This window comes from Pseudonaja textilis, chromosome 12 (genome assembly GCF_049901715.1).
Source record: "Pseudonaja textilis isolate UNSWEBS1 chromosome 12, rPseTex1.2, whole genome shotgun sequence".
Lineage (NCBI taxonomy): Eukaryota > Metazoa > Chordata > Lepidosauria > Squamata > Elapidae > Pseudonaja > Pseudonaja textilis.
Window position 1 is genome coordinate 11272163 of NC_142001.1, and position 19367 is coordinate 11291529.

The 19367-nt window shown below is 41.6% G+C and overlaps 2 protein-coding genes across 2 annotated transcripts in view; one reads left to right on the forward strand and one right to left on the reverse strand.

Annotated features, from left to right (window-relative positions):
• The window catches only part of FAAH2 (fatty acid amide hydrolase 2), a 37478-nt gene extending 35554 nt beyond the window's left edge, over nucleotides 1-1924 (forward strand). The window contains exon 13 of the mRNA XM_087941021.1: nucleotides 1681-1924. Within this exon, the coding sequence (XP_087797147.1) occupies nucleotides 1681-1712 (32 nt within the window). The 3' untranslated portion in view covers nucleotides 1713-1924. The remainder of the gene's footprint in view (nucleotides 1-1680) is intronic.
• Nucleotides 955-15080, reverse strand: CLIC2 (CLIC family member 2). The gene is made up of 6 exons (XM_087941024.1): nucleotides 14482-15080; nucleotides 9961-10070; nucleotides 8984-9109; nucleotides 5001-5107; nucleotides 3691-3872; nucleotides 955-3492 (listed from the first exon to the last, which is right to left on the reverse strand). Exons 1-6 carry the CDS (start codon nucleotides 14536-14538, stop codon nucleotides 3331-3333), a joined length of 744 nt encoding a protein of 247 aa, XP_087797150.1. The 5' UTR covers nucleotides 14539-15080; the 3' UTR covers nucleotides 955-3330.
• Between the last annotated feature and the right edge of the window lie 4287 nt (nucleotides 15081-19367).

Consider the following 19367-nt stretch of genomic DNA (forward strand, 5'->3'; position numbering starts at 1 on the left):
GATGTTTCCCACCCCCCAGCTCTCCAAGTTAGTCTTCTGTCAACTACAAAATACTTCTTTGGTCTTTTTAGTTGGCAACAGAAAGAGAGTGGGGAAAGTAGTGCATTCCTTAAATGCTTCAGATAATTACTAGGCAGCCGAAGCTGTTGGTGCACAAGATTGTTACTGGAGAGCATGATTGATGACTCCTGGCTATGGATATGTCCCATTGGAGAATATACATCCAGGGGGTGGGGGGAAGACCAGGGTCAAGGGTAAAATGAATGATGTGTCTTAGAATTGGCTGCACCCAGGTAAAGCCGACATGTCACTCCTAATAAATCTTTTTTTTTTTTTTTACTCTGAGAGATGTGGCTAGAGACTTATGATTTGAATGAGGGTATATTGTTGAAGCCTTGACATCTTCAGCTCTTGGACTTCCTGCTGGTCTCTCACCTACACTAAACAAATCCTGATCTTGCTTAATTTTTTTTGAGATCAGTTAAAATTAGCTTAGTTCTTATCCCAGTTGAAGAACTCTTTGGCCCATATAGAATAAGGATGGGCAATCCATAGCTATGGACACTCAGGTCACCCCACCTCTCCAAAGCTTATTTGCAGACTCCAAAGAATTTTGATATTGTAGCATAAACAAAACATTTGCATTGGGAAGATTTTTTTAAAAAAAAGTAAAAATTCAATTCTTAAAAATATGAGGGGAAAGGATATTCTACATCCCTCAATTGAAACCATGCACGTTTCCCTTTCAAAAAAATATGCCCCAAACAAACACATAGAGCTGCCAATTATTTATTACTCTTGTGGTAGAACCTATACATGGTTGCTAGAGGGACATAGGATGATATGTATATCATGCCTGCATCATGTAATTGATGGGACTGACGTATTGGATCAAATGTCATGATTGCATTACGTTAATTGCGCCATCTGTTCAATGAGATTGTGACTCATGTATTGTTAGAGTTAGAATTCTTTATTGGCCAAGTGTGATTGGACACACAAGGAATTTGTCTTGGTGCAAATGCTCTCAGTATACATAAAAGAAAAGATACATTCATCAAGAGTCAAGAATCATAAGGTACAACACTGAATGATAGTCATAGGGTTCAATAAGCCATCCAATCATACTAGGAGACAGTCAATATAAATCGTAAGGATACAAGCGACAAAGTTACAGTCATACAGTCACCAGTGGGAGGGGATGGGTGATAAGGAGTGATGAGAAGATTAATAGTAATAGTAGTGCAGACTTTGTAAATAGTTGGACAGCGTTGAGGGAATCATTTGTTTCGCAGAGTTATGGCATTTGTCATCCTGATGTCACTGTAGGTTGACATGAACACTGCTGATTGAGTCACCTTTTGCCCAAATTAACAATTTTGGTGCTGGGGTGGGGAGGTGACTCCATGGGTGGAAATATATCTGACCCATGAATGAGGATAAGATTGGGGGAGAATTCAGGGGGATTGATGGCTTTGATTTATATCTCCCCATAGGAGAGCTTCCTCTATCATAATACCCTTCCAATGTACGGACTCCAATCCCTTAATCCTCAGCCAACCAGAAGGTAGTTAGAGGACAAAGAGAATTCATAATACTGCAACTGTAACAGCAGAAGCCTTCTAAAGGGAGAGAACACAGACCTTGCTGTTAATAAATTTCATCTATTTCTTTTTTCAGCCTGTTTCTGGAAGTACTGTGTCACCAACTGAACTTGGGAAATAGCTGTGCCTTGTCTGCTCAAACTGCAATTTCCAGCCCTCCCCCCAAAGAGAACATCTTCAGATCAAGCGTTCCAGAAAGTGGGTTTTCACTTTTGCAGCCACTCATCACTTCCCCATCTAATCTAGATGAGCAATGTCATGTGGGTCAAGATTAAATATTTTGCATTGCACTATAAATAAAACACTTCTGATCTCTGTGAGTTTCAGTTTGCTTCCTGTTTCTCCAGCAATGTTTTAGTTTTACCAGGTTGCTATCCCTATGCCCAGCCCCCTCCCCGCAAATAATTTATCCAGACTTGGGACCGGCTGGGTTATCTCAAAACAGAGTTGGCCCAGGTGAAGCTATTACGTTAATGAAGTTTAAATTAAGTTATAGAATAGAATAGAATTCTTTATTGGCCAAGTGTGATTGGACACACAAGGAGTTTGTCTTGGTGGAAATGCTCCCAGTGTACATAAAATAAAAGATACATTCATCAAGAGTCAAGAATCATAAGGTACAACACTTAATGATAGACATAAGGTACAATAAGCAATCCAATCATACTAGGAAACAGTCAACATAAATCGTTAGGATACAAGCGACAAAGTTACAGTAATACAGTCACAAGTGGGAGGGGGTGGGTGATAAGGAATGATGAGAAGATTAATAGTAATAGTAGTGCAGACTTTGTAAATAGTTGGATAGTGTTGAGGGAATTATTTGTTTAGCAGAGTGATGGCATTCAGGAAAAAAAAACCTGTCCTATGTCTAGTTGTTCTGGTGTGTAGTGCTCTATAGTGTCGTTTTGAGGGTAGGAGTTGAAACAGTTTATGTCTGGGATGTGAGGGGTCTGTAGATATTTTCACAGCCCTCTTTTTGACCTGCAGTATACAGGTCCTCAATTGAAGGCAGGTTGGTAGTAATTGTTTTTTCTACAGTCCAAATTAGCCTCTGAAGTCTCTGTCTGCCCTGTTGGGTTGCAGAACCAAACCAGACAGATATAGAGGCCCAGATGACAGACTCAATAATTCCTCTGTAGAACTGGATCAGCAGCTCCTTGGGCAGTTTGAGCTTTCTGAGTTGACGCAGAAAGAACATTCTTCGTTGTGCTTTTCTGATGACGTTCTTGATGTTAGGTGTCCATTTTAGGTTTCATTTTATTTCATTAAGTGAAGTTTAAGATTGGGACAATGCTGAAGATGCTGCGAATGATCAAAACCACTGGAAAACATTGGCTGTCACATGTGCTCCACACGGGGCATGATGATGATGATGATGATGATGATGATGATGATGATCTGTGTGAAGGCCTTCTGATGGTGAGCAGTTTGTAAAGAAGGTGCTGCCATAGTCCATCGTGTAAAAGAGAGATGGCGGGTATCTCAAGCATTTTCCCACTGGAAGGGGAAAGGGGAGAACACAGTCAATGATGTCGCACATGTGCGATAAGGACTGACTGGGCAGGGAGGGGAGGGGTGGGCAGATAGAGGCGGGGTCAGCCAGGGTCACGATTTGCTGGTTCTCCGAACTGCACAGAATCATAACAACCGGTTCTATAGAACCGGTCCGAACCGGTAGAATCCCACCCTTGCTTTGCAGGCACCAACTTCCAGAGCATGATCTTTAGCTCATCTTCTTCGCCACGCTGGCGTAAGTGCGTTTGATCTCCTCATCGGCTGGACAAGTGTGGCTGAACTCATTCCGGGCATAAGCATGATGGAGATAGCGCCAAACTGCAGTCATCTCCGAAGGGATCTCAAAGTTGCGATACTTCTTGGCGGCAATCTAGAAAAATGGGAGAGAACCAACAAAGGGGGGGTGGGGGGGAAATGCCAGTGAGAAATCGAGTTTTGTCAAGAACAAACAATTCACCAATAAACTGCTTCACCACAAATTTGGATGAGAAAGGAAGACATAACACAGGGGCTGTAACTCATCTGAGAAAAAGAGATGAAGGTCCATCCAAGAGCAAGATGCATTCACCTTGATGATGTTGAGTTTGGGCAGAAGGTTGCAGTCTGCTAATGTCATCCGGTTTCCATCCAAGAATTTCCTTTCAGAAACCAGAAGGTCTTCAGCACAGTTCTGGTCAATTTCTTCAGGCAGGGGGTTTCTTAAGTAATCATCCAAGCGCTGGAACTCTTTCAGTAAAGCTTTCTCCAAATCTGAAGCACAAGGGATAAAAAGTGGAAACCAATGCATCATCCTTCACTTCTAATGGATTATAGATAGTATTCGACTTATGGCCACTGTAGGGACCAAAATTTCCATTCCTAACCAAGGCAGTTGTTAAGTTAGTCACTCCCAGTTTTTTTTTTATAGCAATAGCAAGTAGATTTATATACTGCTTCATGGTGCTTTTACAGCCCCCTCTAAGCGGTCTCTAAACCAGCCTATTGCCCCCAACAATCTGGCTTCTCATTTTACCCACCTCAGAAGGATGGAAGGCTGAGTTAACCTTGAGCCAGTCAAGATCAAACTGCTGGCAATGGGCAGAGTTAACCTGCAATACTGCATTCTAGCCACAAGGAAGGAAGGAAGGAAGGAAGGAAGGAAGGAAGGAAGGAAGGAAGGAAGGAGGGAGGGAGGGAGGGAGGGAGGGAGGGAGGGAGGGAGGGAAGGGAAGGGAAGGGAAGGGAAGGGAAGGGAAGGGAAGGGAAGGGAAGGAAGGAAGGAAGGAATAGCTCTTAGACTTATACATTGCTTCATAGTGTTTTACAGCCCTCTCTAAGTGGTTTACAGAGTCAATCTATCGCCCCCAACAATCTGGGTCCTCATTTTACCCACCTCGGAAGGATGGAAGGCTGAGTCAACCTTGAGCCTAGCGAGATTCAAACTGCCAAATTACAGGCAACCGGCAGGCAGCAGAAGTAGCCTGCAATACTGCATTCTAACCACTGCGCCACCACGGATCTTTCTGTACCACAGTTGTTAAGTGAGCCATGTAGTTGCTAAGTGAAACCAGCTTTCCCTATTTGATTTGGTTTTTCTGGAGCCATCTGGAAAGGTCACAAGTGATGATCCCATGACCTGGGACATTGAATCATCCTAAATGCATGCCGATTTGCCAAGCAAGGCAATTTTGATCAGGTGAGCACGGGTAAGTGGGAGGATTGGTCATAAGTCACTTTTTTCAGTGTTGCTGTAACTTCAAATGGTCACTAAATGAATAATTGTAAGTCAAGGACTAATTTTGCTTATCAGACACAAACATTTGTAAGAGATAGATATTTAAAAAAAGAAAAGAAATCCCCACGTAAGAAAAACAGGCCTGTGTTTCCCCCGTTTCTTACTTTTATTTGCTTCCTTATGGGGGTTCTTGATGTATGCGGAGAATTTGGCAAAAATGTTTCTGCCCACATCCATGGACTCCTTGTTTTGAGGAGTGAGCTGTGGGTACCTTAACAAGAAATGTAATGTTAATTTTCTACCACGCCAATGAATAACACAAGACATTTGCTTCAAAATCAATTGTTAAAGAAATCAATCTCTTGAGGACAAGATTTTTAAAGCAAAGTTAAGATGATACACCCGGGATCAAAAACCTGAATAACCAAAATCCTAGAGAATAAGAATAGAATAGAATGCAGAATAAGAATAGAATAGAATGCAGAATAAGAATAGAAGAGAATGCAGAATAAGAATAGAATGCAGAATAAAAATAGAATGCAGAATAAAAATAGAATAGAATGCAGAATAAGAATAGAATGCAGAATAAGAATAGAATAGAATGCAGAATAAGAATAGAATAGAATGCAGAATAAGAATAGAATGCAGAATAAGAATAGAATGCAGAATAAGAATAGAATAGAATACAGAAGAAGAATAGAATGCAGAATAAGAATAGAATAGAACAGAACAAGGACATTAGATGAGCATAGACTAGAATAGACTAGAATAGAATAGTATAATGGAATGGAATTGATCTTTATTGGCCAAGTGTGATTTGACACACAATAAATTTGTCTTTGGTGCATAAACTCTCAGTTTACATAAAAAATACATTCATCAAGAATCATAAGATGCAACACTCAGTGATAGTCATGGGATACTAAATAAGCAATCAAAACAGAGGCGGTATTCAGCAGGTTCTGACCAGTTCTGGAGAAACAGGAGCAGAAATTTTGAGTCGTTCGGAGAATTGGGAAATTCCACCTCTGACTGGCCCTGCCCCCGTCTATTCTCTGCCTCCCAGCTGATTGGCTGGGTCTTCTTTGGTTGCCCTGCACAGGAGAATGGAGCTGGAAAGCAGGTTAGTGGGATGGGGAGGGAATGGGGATTTTGCAGTATCCTTCCCCTGCCACGCCCACCAAGCCACTCTCACAGAACCGGTAGTAAAATTTTAAAAATCCAATCACTATTAAAGCTATTGTAGGACTTGTTTTTAAAGTTAGAAGGTAGGTATGTTTCCGCTCTGATTGTTAGCAGTTGGGTCCTTGAAATCCAGAGATGTAGAGGAGGAAGAGGAAGAGGAGAGAGGGAGAAGGGGGAGGAGGGGGGAGGAGTAGTAGTAGTAGTGGTGGTGTTCATGATTCTGGCTAAGCAAAAATGAGACAGATAGGTAAATACAAGCAATTAAAAACGTTGGCCGCTAGAGAGCAACATTACCATGCCATCTCTATTTTCTTATCCTTCCATTCCAAAAATGCCTCTGGACATTTTAGTGCCTTTCTGGTGAGTTTCCACAATGTAACTGAGAAATCGAGAGCAGTGAAAAGAACACAATTCTCCTGGTATATAATCTATGGGGGTTTTTCCCCAGCCTGGTCCCTTTCGGATGGGGTGGATTACAGTCCCCAACCATTATGCGTTTGTGTTTGTTTGTTTATTTATTTAATATGTGGCCCATCTCGCGATCAAAAGCAACTCTGGGTGGCTTTATTTCCCCAAGTTAAAGATCGTGCCTACGGAGGATTATGAATATGGTAGTCTGAGACCTCAGAAGGGCACTCATTTTTGGAAGCCCACTTCCAATTGACTGCAGTTCCTCTCTCTCTCTCTCTCTGTGTGTATGTGTTTGAGAGAGAGAGAGAGACAGACAGACAGACAGAAAGAAAGAGAGAAAGAGAGAGAGAAAAGAGAGAGAAAAGAGAGAGAGAAAAAGAGAAAGGGGGGGGCATGATCTGCCTGTTCCTGTATCTTAAAAATACAGATTATGCCTCTCTCTCTCTCTCTCTCTCTCTCTCTCTCTCTCTCACACACACACACACACACACACACACACACACACACACGTGATGCACTGCAAGGAATGCTCTCCTTTGGGGCTCTTGTTCTTTAAAGAGGCTCCTGTTTACTGCAGCTGCAGCCAGACAATTCAGACAGTGGCTGCCAACAATGAGCGCATCTTGGCCTCCCTTGGAACCTTTGGGGCTGAGCAATTCTTTTGGCTCCCGGACTAGTTTTCAATCCTTTTTTTAAAAAAAAAAAAAGAGGGAGGGAGGGAGGAAGGGACTTTCACGGACAACCCTACCTCGGCAGCGGTTCTGCAAATAAACACAAAACTACCCAGGTAACCACAACTGTGACCTTTCCTGCAGCATTTGTGCCTGTCCTTCCCCTTGCAAAAAAAAAGCTTGCCCATCTCTCTCTCTCTCTCTCTCTCTCTCTCCCCTAGCCTCTCCATTTGTCCTCTGTCGGATGCTTGACTTCCCTCCATTGTTTTTAATCTCTCTGGCCACCACACTTCCTCCCTGATCCTGGTGGGAAACAGATGGCTCTTGCAAGCTGTCCCTCTTTCATCAAGGACCATCGGATCGCAGCCTCTCTGCCAGAAGTCATCTCTGCAACATGTCCCTTTGGTTCTTCAAGGTAAACAGGGTTCAGAGGGCTGAATATCCACGCAGAGATTACATGGCACTGAGCAAAGCATTGAGACTTTTGTATGTGCCTGGTTATAGGTTGCAAGTTTGGAATGTATGCAGAGAAGGGCAGCTAAGAATAATGAATGACTTCGTGACTAAAACAGATGACGACCGGTTGCAGGAATTGGGTATGGCTTCTCTAGAGAAAAGAAGGGATAGGGGTAACGTGATAGCAGTCTTCCAATATTTGAAGGGCTGCTACAAAGAAAAAGGGGGTCAACCTATTTTCCAAAGAACCAGAAGGCAAGACAAGAAACCATGGGTGGAAACTAATCAAGGAGAGAAGCAACCTGGAATTGAAGAGAAACTTCCGGACAGTGAGAACAATTAATCAGTGGAACAACTTGCCTGCACAAGTTATGGGGGTTTCATCTCTGGACGTTTTAATAACCACACCTAGAGTACTGCATCCAGTTTTGGTTGCTATACTCTAAAAAGATGTTGAGACTCTGGAAAAAGTGCAAGGAGCAACCAAGAGGATCAGGGGACTGGAGGCTCAAACATACGATGAACGGTTGCAAGAACTGGGCATGGCTAGTCTAGTAAAGAGAAGGACCAGGGGAGACGTGATAGCAGCCTTCCAATGTTTGAGGGGCTGCCACAGAGAGAAGGAAAGGGTCAAGCTATTCTCCAAGGCACCCGAAGGCCAGACAAGGAATAATGGATGGAAACTGATCAAGGAGAGATTCAACCTGGAAATAAGGAGCAATTTTCTGACAGTGAGAACAATCAACCGATGGAACAGAAGTTGCCTTCAGAGGTTATGGGAGCTTCATCACTTGAGACCTTCAAGAAGAGACGGGACTGCCATTTGTCAGAAATAGGGTAGGGTCTCCTGCTGGGCTGGGGGGGGGGGGTTGGACTAGATGACCTACAAGGTCCCTTCCAACTGTTAAAGAGAGAAGCAACCTGGAATTGATGAGAAACTTCCTAATACTGAGAACAATGAAACAGTGGAACAGGTCTGAGTACTCCATCATTGAAGGCTTTTAAGAAGAGACTGGACAATCATCTGTCTCAAATGGTATAGGGTCAAATGCTTTAGCAGGGTGTTGGACTAGAAGACCTCTAAGATCCCTTCCAACTCTATTATTCTGTATTGAGATTTAGCCTTGCTTGGAACATGACTTTGAACATTAAAAACCCCAAAATGCCTTGTTCCCCCCCACAACAGAGTCTGCCAAGAATGAATGTCTGAAGTGATAAAGACAGAGAGTGACATGCTTTAGACTTTCAGACTTACAATAACTTTATTGTCACTTTGAATGTACACTAATCAGCATATATTAAAATGAAATTTCATTGCATATAGCTCTCAAAGCGTCTCCACCTCCAAATATACACTGCATAAAAACTTGGAAAGAAATTTGGAAAGAAATTGAATGAGCGAGCAAAATAGGGAATGAAGATACTTAGGTGGTGAGAGCGTCTGCTCCAGAAAATCTTCAATCTTCAGAAAATCTGTTTTGAGCTCCTTGTTGAAGACTAAAAACGGAGGGTTGATGCCTGGGGCCAAATCCTTCAGCTCATCCGGTTTCCTAAATCAAAATTACAACACAGAAGAAGAGAAAAATAAACAAAGATGCATCTGACATTGGTTTTATCTCTCCATCTTTTCTATCTACTGTACCTTCTTTTTTTTTTCCTTAGATCATCCTTCATTTAATTCAGAGGTCTCCAAACTTGGCAACTTAAAGACTTGTGGACTTCAACTCCCAGCTATGCTGGCTGGAGAATTCTGGGAGTTGAAGTCCACAAGTTTCCAAGTTTGGGGACCCCAATTTAATTCCTAAGAATCCCTAAAGATCCACCTGCAAAGGTTGGACAGAAATCTCAATTTCACTTCGCCAATCTTGAAAGATTTTCAAGTTTGCCTGTGTTTTGATGGACACTTGTACAAACATGTCTGCAGCAGAGTCTTTAATTTCCCAGGTATGCTGCCTCTTTTTAACCATCTTTTCACACACCTGGGCATTATTGTGCAGACTTTTCCTTAGTATGTATTGCAGGATTTGATCAAAGCACACACTCCCATTAATAATATTGACCCATGTAGTAGACTGTGTTGCTATTATCCCTGTCATCTTCTCATCTTTCCCATCTTCTCATCACTCATCTACTACTATTATGATTTATCAATCGTTTGTATCTTATGATTTATGATTGTAGCTTAGAATTCATGATCTATGACCTGTCACTGTCATTGTAGTGTGTTCACTGAGAGCTTCTGCACTGGAGACAAATTCCTTGTGTGTCCAAACACCCTTGGCCAATAAAGAATTCCATTCAATGAGTCATTTTCAGATTCTAGTTTGGTTTGAACGCAAGGCTTCAATTGTGATCACAAACAAACAGCGAATGCATGAAATTTCACTTCCGTCCCTCTTACCTTGTCATATCCACAGTGGTGACATTAAATCTGACACCTTTGAGCCATAATACCATAAAGAGGCTTTGACAGAACGGGCAGTTTCCAATGTTCTGTCCATCCAAGCCAGCCTGCCATAGGAACAAAACAAAACAAAACAAAACAAAACAAAAAAGTGATATATTTGTTCTGAATGACACTTTTCCCAAGACAAGCAATTAGATTGAGCCTGAATTGTCTAGCTTTCTGGATGCTGGTTCTCTGCTCTCCTCAAAGAGGTTAAACACCTGGAGCTTCACGCTATAGCATTTCTTTTCTGTTTGAATCAACTCAGCAGAGAAATGATACTTTGACGATACTGGAGCTCCTTCCGCCATTGACAATGCTTGAAACATGCTGGAAGAAGAACAAGTCAAAGAAACGATGATAGAATGGGATTTTCTTTTTGGATATGCTATAGAATTGGATAAGTGGAAGAAACTAAGGGATAGGAACTATAAACTGACAAGATTGACAGCATATAAAGAGAATCTGGCATGCATAAGCGCACCAATGTGCCTACCGTCCCTGTCCTATTGTTTCTTTATTTTTTCTTATATGTATCCATGTATTCATAACTATGTTCATACTTGTACCTATTATCTTGTAAGCAATAGACAAATCAAATAAATCAAACAAATAAATAAAAATAAATCTGTACAATATGTTTTATAAATGGTACTTTTGTGACAGCAAAATTAGCAAAAATGTTTAAAGATAAATCAATTAAATGTTGGAAATGTCATCAAATACCAGGAGCATATTATCATATGTGGTGGACTTGCACAGACTCAGAAAGGTATTGGACTAAAATACACACATGGTTGGAGAAAATGATCAAACAACACATAGATTTGAAGCCTGAAATATTTTTTACTAGGAAAGGTACCAGAAGGCTATAGTAAAGTAAAGACTTCTTTAATTATATATGTTTTAACAGCGGCTAGAATTGTATTTGCCCAAAACTGGAAGATTGATAAGATATCAATAGAAGGAAAAATAATTGAAAAAAATATTTGAATGTGCAGAAATGAATAGACTGACACTAGAAATTAAAGAAGAAGAATCTGAATATTATATAGTATGGGATTTGTTTTACCAATGGATAGAAAATAGAATAAACTAAAAGGGATTAGATGTATTCATAGAGTAATAAGAGGAATTAAGGTAATAGGTATATTGGATTTCATTTATACTATATATGTATATATATGGGAATGGGATTATCGTTATGTTGTTAAGTTGAATAAGAAGAATATTATTAATAATAGTTATGTAATTTGAAATATGTACCTAATCAATGCACAATTGAGAAAGTCCAGAAATATTTCACAAGAAGAGTTCTCCGCTCCTCTACTCATTGTAGAATACCTTATGCCACCAGACTTGAAATTCTAGACCTAGAAAACGTTGAATTACACCGTCTTCGGTCTGATCTAAGTATGGTATATAAAATCATGCATTGCAATGACTTTCAATGAATACTTCAGCTTCCACCATAACAACACAAGAGCACACAATAGATACAAACTCAAATTTAACCGCACCAAACTTGATTGAAAGAAATATGGCTTCAGCAACAGAGTGGTCAATGCCTGGAATACTCTACCTGACTCTGTGGTTTCTTCCCCAAACCCCCAAAACTTTGACCTTAGACTGTCTACTATTGACCTCACCCCTTTCCTAAGAGGTCTGTAGGGGGAGTGCATAACTATCCCTGTCCTATTGTTTCTTTTATTTTTCTTATATGTTCCCATTTCATGTATACAACTATGTATATACTCATACCTATTATCTTGTAAGCAACTGACAAATCAAAATAAACAAATAAATAAAATAAAATAAACTGTAGGCGGCGTAGTTCTAGGTTGTCCAAGCCCCAAAATCTTTCCTAACTGGAAGCAAGTATGATTGTTTTTGTTCTGTTTTCAAAGCAAATAGCACATGATTTCCGTTTCCTTAGGTGCGGGCTGGATCAGGGGTGAAAGCAATACCGAAAACTCCCCGTGTGTCTTGCCAACCTATTGTAGCCCTCTTCATCTTTGGGGTCTACGATTGTGACTTGTTCAGGAAATGAGATAAAGGATTGCTGAACACAGGCAGTCCTCCCAGTGGGGAACCTTGGATACAACACAAAGTGTTGATACTGTTGGCTTGCAGCAAAAGAGGAGGGGAGGAAAACCCCAGAAGGAAAGGTGTGGAAGGAAAACACAGATGTTTTCCCTAAGAGTCATAGTAGACTTTCTCCATTCTCCCCACCCTCCTTTCTATTCCTTTTGATTAGATCTTATAAGGAAGTGGTAGCCGAACTAATCATAATTTTCCATGCATATTCTTTTAAACTCTGAACATACAATGTGGAAAGAACTTCTCACGAGCTGGCTTATTTCCGTTTCTCTTCCTTGCACAACCCTACTAAGTGATAGATGCCTGATTTAAGAAAATAAATAAATAAAAGGATTCTCTCCCCCAATAGAGTCCCTGTTTATAGTATTAACTATAGGAGGCTATAGGAAAATTTACATGTCAGTTTTTACTGTAGAACCGAACATTGTTCCACCAGCTAGAGCTAAGTGCCAAATTATGATAAATGGCAGAATCGAGACACTGAAAGCAGAGGACTTGTCTATTATGTACCTGAGGAGCTAGTTTACACATTGCATGGGTTCTTTATTTGTTGCAGGATTTTTTTTTAAACACTTCAATCACATTCAGCTCATGCATGTTAAAGGCCTAAAGCCTGGTTTACAAGCCATAATTCGGGTTCACCCCAAAACGCCAAGTCAAAACAGCAGGTTCTACATCAGTGCATCTCATTCTTGACAAACTTTAAGATGTGTGGACATCAGTTCTCAGAATTCCCCAGCCAGCATGCTGGGGAAGCCTACACACCTTAAAGTTGACAAGACTGAGAAATATTGGACTAGTGTGCTAGAAATAGCAATCACACCTAATATACTGCTGCACAGGGCTTTCCAGCCCTCTCTAAGCAGTTTACAGAGTCAACCTATTGCCCCCAACAATCAGGGTCCTCATTTTACCGACCTCAGAAGGATGGAAGGCTAAGTCAACCTTGAGCCAGTCAGGATCGAATTGCTGGCAGTAGGCAGAGTTAACTATAGCAATAACAATAGCACTTATATACTGCTTTACAGTGCTTTACAGCCCTCTCTATGTGGTTTATAATGTCAGCCTGTTGCCCTCAACAATCTGGGTCCTCATTTTACCCAAGGATGAGAAGCTGAGTCAACCTTGAGCCGGTCAGGTTCAAACATAGCCTGCAATGCTTCATTCTATCCATTGCGCCACCACAGCTCTTATCACAGAAGGTGGTTTCCACAGAAATCCACAGAAGGATGAGCTGTATCCATGTTTTAAACCAGTTGCTCTTTAGATTTATTAGGGCCAAGCTAGGAAGATCTGTCTCTGTCCTTTAAGAAAAACGAAAACTCCTTCTGTATTTGGGTGCAGATTTTGAGTGATAGAAATTTGCTACTTACAAACATAGTAACTCCCTGACCAAAACTCTGATCCAGAAAAAAAAAAAGGAAGAGGCTGGAGTTGCAGGGAGTTGTAAAAGATGAATTTTATGTGCCACAACTATAGAAAGAATGAAGATACCTTTACACAGACATGTAAGATGGAAGCTTTTCTGCAGAAGTGCAGCCAACCAACATTATTAAAAGGCCACCCAATTTATTATGGCATCTGTTTTTATGGATAGGAATTCATTTTATCAGAATCATATTAGTGCATGGAGTATGGTGCTAGCACATAATTGTTTTGTAAGGGGAAGGGAGAGAGGAAAAGGAAGAATAATAACAAAAAGGATAAGAAAGAGAATGACTTCAGGTAAATCATTAACTCGGGCACGTAAGTTGGTTAACACATGGAGAAAGGAAACTCCATCTCTGTTTTTTGCCTTCCTAAGAGGAGAGGATTAAGTTTACTTGTGAATCCTAACTCAGTTCATGTTCTTGTATCAGAGTTCAGGATTCTCACCATAATAGTGCAAGGACACTTAAGTATAAAGTGTCACCTCTGGCTACATCTCAAAGGATTTTCTACCTCCCTCATCTCCTCCATGCTACTTTCACCTTTCTCCAGTGGTAAGAATGAATTGCAATGAGATCCCGAGAGATCTTCCCATGACATCTGTTGATGGTCAGTTTTGATCGGCAAAATGAGCGCTTCAACCTTTGGTCAGCTCCAAGCAAGAGGCCAAATTCTTAGCAAAGGTTTCTTAATGGCCACATCCAAGCTCTTCACCCAACAATTAGCTAACTATAGAGCTCATTAAGTCCAAAAACCTTAATTTAATCTACCAATGCAGTGGCATAGTTCCATAATTGTAGACTCTAGATTTAAAGGTCTCACTCACCCACAATCATGCACATTACGTTTTCTGTTGTGGTTATTTTGCCCCACAACCCGCTTATTCTCCTGAACAAGGCCTTTGACACCTGCCCCCAAAGTCTACCTTTGCCACGAATAGGAACTGACCTTTACAAACAGCTCAATCTCTGGTTCCTTTGAGGGATTACGAAGCCAACTTGCCATCTTCTCCTTAGCTGGCCACCAACAGTTGCCGAGAGCTTCCTTCCACCACAGACCGTTTGCCACCAGTCTTCCCCGCAGATGCGCTGGGTAATTTTTTGCAGGGCCGGGACCCTCTAGGGAAGATGGTGAGCTTTCATGTCTGAAACGCCCTTGGTGGGAAGCGGCTTTGCTTGTCCTGTCTCAGCCAGAAGTTGTGACGAGGTGTGCCGAGCAACCTGCTACCAGTCGGAAGGGGATCTCTGTAAAGACTTCCCAGCCGTGACTCAGCAACACGGTTTATCAGAAAGCCACATACCCCGTTCTTCTCCAGGATATCAAACAAGCCAGATGTCTATTTCTCAGAGAAGCAACCCAGAATACGTCTTTCGCTGGACTGCCACTCCGCAACTGCCAAAATTTCTATAACAGGAAGTGAGCCGGGAAGCATCTCCTACCTCAGTAGATAGAGAGGTCACTCACTTCATACATTTCTGCCGTATAAGAATTCCTCCACCCAAGGACATCCTACATTTTATTTACAAACTCATTTCCCATATGATGAACTTTTTTACATGGCTAAAGGGCCCTGTCCATGAATTAAAGCAATGGTGCAACAAATTTGGGGGCGATTCCAAACTTTACAGGAATGAAAATATAAATTCGGAATAGAGAGACCTCTGTGGAGATGGGATGGTTAAACCAGCCCACTTCCCGACCAGTTCTAGTCACTCTCCAGAAAGCTCTCTAGAAAGAGAGAACACTGACCGTTGAACTAGAAGAAGTGGAATGTTCTTCCCAAGAAGAGAACATGATTGGATGGTCTTTCCGAATAAAAATGTTCCATTTTATAAAGCATTTAATCATGAATTACAATTGGACGGATGCCTGGATGAATGGGTGGGTGGATTGCTGGCTGGGTAAGTAGGTGAATGGGTGGATAGAGACGGATGACAGACAGAAAGACAGACAGATAGATAGATTTGAGAATGGATGATAGAATGGATCCTAAAAGAGAACATAGCTTGCAGCTGATTGTTTGAAATTTATTTTCTTTCTTTCTTTCTTTCGTGCTCTTTCTTTCTTTCTTTCGTGCCCTCCCTTTCTTTCTTTCTTTCTTTCTTTCTTTCTTTCTTTCTTTCTTTCTTTCTTTCTTTCTTTCTTTCTTTCTTTCTTTCTTTCTTTCTTTCTTTCTTTCTTGTTCTCTCTCTCTCTCTCTCTCTCCCCCCTTCTCTTTTTCCCTTTATTCAACCATGTCTGATCCTTGCAAACTGCCTGGGCAAGTCCCTGCAGTTTTACTGGCAAGGTTTTTCTGAAGTGGTTTGCCATTGCCTGCTACCTAGGACTGAGAGAAAATGACTTGCCCAAGGTCACTCAGCTGGCTTCGTGCCAAAGATGGGAGTGTAACTCCCAATCTGATGGTTTCTAGCCCGAAGACTTGAAGAATGACACCAAACTGGCTCTCTGACCTTCTCTAGATCATTCGTCGTCGTCATCATCTCCATTTAACCACCCCATAATCCTTTACAGAGTGGAGTCTGGGCAATTGAACGGAGCGGTGTGTTTACTGGCCGGATGCCCTTCCTGTCACCCATGCAGAGTTTTGTTCAGCAGATATATTCTCATTGTGCCCAGAGAGAGAAATATCTGCCTCTACCTTGGATCAAATTCACAGGCTCCTGATTGTGAGGGCTCCACCTCTAAGTCACCACACCGCTCCCTTCTTCACACCACTTGCCTGTTTGCTAAATCAGTTTACTGTACCATTTGTGTTTGTGTGTGTGTGTGTTTTATCACCTCTGCAACACATCAGGGACCGGTAGCATTTAGAAGTACTGCAGTGACCCAAGTATATTTTTATTGCAGATTAACAGAGTTGTAAGGGATCTTGTAGGTCATCTAGTCCAACCCCCTGCCCCAGCAGGAATTTTGTGTGTGCGCATGAAAATTCAAACGCAGAGGAATCTTTCTCTTTGAAAAGAGGGGGGGCTTTCCTTCTGAAACAATTTAATAAAAGCCCACACATTGGAGGAGATTAAGCTTCTGCGGCTGTTGTTTTTCTTTTCCAAAGCAAACCACAAGGGGAAACTGGTGATATTTGTCCATTGACGTTGCATTTGTATACAATACCCTTCTTTCAGAGCTTTGCTTGAGAAGAAGCCTCGGCGAGGAACATTTGCCTCTTGTTGTTTTGTCCTTCTTGACCTCAGTTTCTTCACTCAGTATGGAAAGGGGCAGATAAGACAATATCTTCAACTCTAATGCATTGGTGCTGCATATTTATCTGCTGTTGAAAACGTCACCTTTTTAAAAGTGCATTTGCAGCTGTAAAATTCACCTTTTTAAAAGTGCATTTGCAGCTGTAAAATTCACCTTTTAAAAAGTGCATTTGAAGCTGAAAACTTCACCTTTTAAAAAGTGCGTTTGCAGCTGAAAACTTCACCTTTTTAAAAGCGCATTTGCTGCTGTAAAATTCACCTTTTTAAAAGTGCATTTGCTCCTGAAAATTTCACCTTTTTAAAAGTGTTGCAGCCAGAAGCACCGGTTAGCCGAAGCATCTAGAAAAAATGACTTTTAAAATGGGCATAAACTCCCTTCCACCAAATCTGAGTTTTCAAACTCTGTATCACTTTTGCATCGTTGGAAGAAATAGCCTTCTGGGTTCAGTTCCAAGTGGGGAAGAAAGGCACTGGAAACATGGTGGCTGCTTGGAAAGATGGTTGAACGGTGGACAGGATCACATGCCTTGGGTGAAGAAAGAAGGGCTGATATGCTGAGAGTGCAATCGTTTTATACCCTCTGTTGGGATTTGAATTTGAGCTTGTATTCTGATTGGTTGTCAGATTCCCATGGGGCCAAGTCTCCAGGCTTGGTCGAGCCTTGCTGGATGATGATGTAATGAAAGGACTTTGGGCAATTCCTATTATGGCTCTACCTGGAGTAGATCTTTGTTATGTAAAATAGACTGGCCTAGGCCAGACTAATGGTCCATTAGCAAAGGTGTGTGTGCATGGGTGTGTGTGTGAGTTTCTGCCTCTCTGAGTTTCTACTTTTCTTTTTAGGGGAAATATTCTGCCTTTTTAGTATATCCCAAAATATTCCATTTTTCTAGGAGAGGGTTGGGTTTTAACTTCCAACAGCACATTGCTAAAGCATGCGTGTGTTTTGCTCCAGTGGAATTCTTCCACTTTTAACCATTCCCCCCCTTTTTTTGGCAGGAAATCTCTACGTGTTTAAGTGGATGTCTTGGAGGCTCATGGCACAATGCAGTCATTTAAATAACAGTGTAAACATTGAATTAACAAATGCTCCACTACAGGCATCTCTGGCTTTCAGATGTTGCTGAATTTTTTTTTAAACGTTCAGCTCTTTTCGGCAGGATGAGCAATGGTGAGGGATCTTGGGAATTATATTTCAGCAACATCTGGAAGGCCAGGACATGCTTTCCTCTGCTCAGTTAGAAACAGAAAAGAGCCACCATCGGGAAATAGAAACCGTTTAACGAAGGAAAACCCAAAGCCGCGATGCTACCCTAATGCGAATAGAAATAATCTAATTAATTGGCTAAACGTTGCTGTTGAAAAGAAGGGTAAAGAGTAAACAGTTAATTAAAAGAACAGTTGCTGGAAGAAATTGCGTTTCAGCTAAATGAGCTTTTGAGACTAAGGGAGAATGAAACAGGATTTTGCTGGTAGGGATAAATATTTCTGGATTTGTTTTATGGGAAAGAGCTTTATAGAGCTGTGTGGAACCCCTGTAAACATTCAGATTCTCATTGTGGCAGGACGGCGATAAGAACTCTGAATAATTTTAATGTAGAATCAATAGAAAGAAACTGTCAGGCTACAGAACTTTTCCCATTCAATCAACCAGTATGAACTTCTGAAAACGTATCAAAAAGGAATCCTTTACTGAGATGAAACAACTCATGTAGGGGTTAAAAGCACGTCTAAGGTCTCTCAGGCATGCAGAGATAGATAAGGGAGTTTAAAACCCCTCCCCTTATCTTGATGTGTATTTAGTAAAACAAAGAGCCAACATGTTAATTCCCCCCGCCCTTTTTAGAACTATCTTTTTTCAGAGATTCCCAGGATACGTCTCACTGTGGAATTTTTATGGTCTCTTCATCTCAGAGGTGATGGGTTCCGGCCATCTGGGTTTCATCTCTCCATTGTATCATGCGTAGGTTATACAAATTTGATATAAGATTAAATATATTCAGGTATATATTCAAGAAGGATTTCTTTATCAGTCCCCCGTCCCCCGCCCCCCGGTTTTCTTCTTTCATTGAAGAAATGACAGATACACGGATCTGATAGAAACAACTTCACCTTCAGAAAAGGGCCAGGATGACTCTCAAGCCCGAAATTGACATATGCACGGCCATTTTATTTAGCCATATCTTATATTCTTTTTCTTCCTTTCTCTTTGCTGGTTAGGGAGCGGGGAGGGTTTTGGGCTTGCCACATTCCTAAGGTGGGAGGAGATAGAGAGGATTGTTTAGGCTGGGTCAGTGATGGCGAACCTTTTTGTTATGGTGTGCCAAAAGCGCCTGTGTGCTGGCACGCACAATGCAATGCACCCTGCACCCCTGCGCATGCATGTGCAATACTCCCGCCCCGCCCTCTTACCTGCATTGCGCATGCATGCGCCTCCCAGCTGATTTTCATCCCATTTGAGGCCATTTTCGTCCTCCCAGAGGCTTGAGGGAAACCTCTGCAGCCTTGGGAGGCCGAAAAACAGGCACTTCCGCCGGAAGGCCTCTGGAGCCCATTTGAGGGCTTTTTTGCCTTCCTGGAGGCTCAAGGGAAGCCTCAGGAGCCTCGGGAGGCTGACAACAGGCCTGTTTCAAT

Coding starts and splice junctions, on each gene's coding strand:
- CLIC2 (XM_087941024.1), bottom strand. CDS start 14,538: ATGGCAAGTTGGCTTCGTAATCCCTCAAAGGAACCAGAGATTGAGCTG. Junction 10,071..14,481: donor AGATTGAGCTGTTTGTAAAG/GTCAGTTCCTAT, acceptor TTCCTATGGCAG/GCTGGCTTGGATGGACAGAA. Junction 5,108..8,983: donor CAGACGCTCTCACCACCTAA/GTATCTTCATTC, acceptor TTTCTTGTTAAG/GTACCCACAGCTCACTCCTC.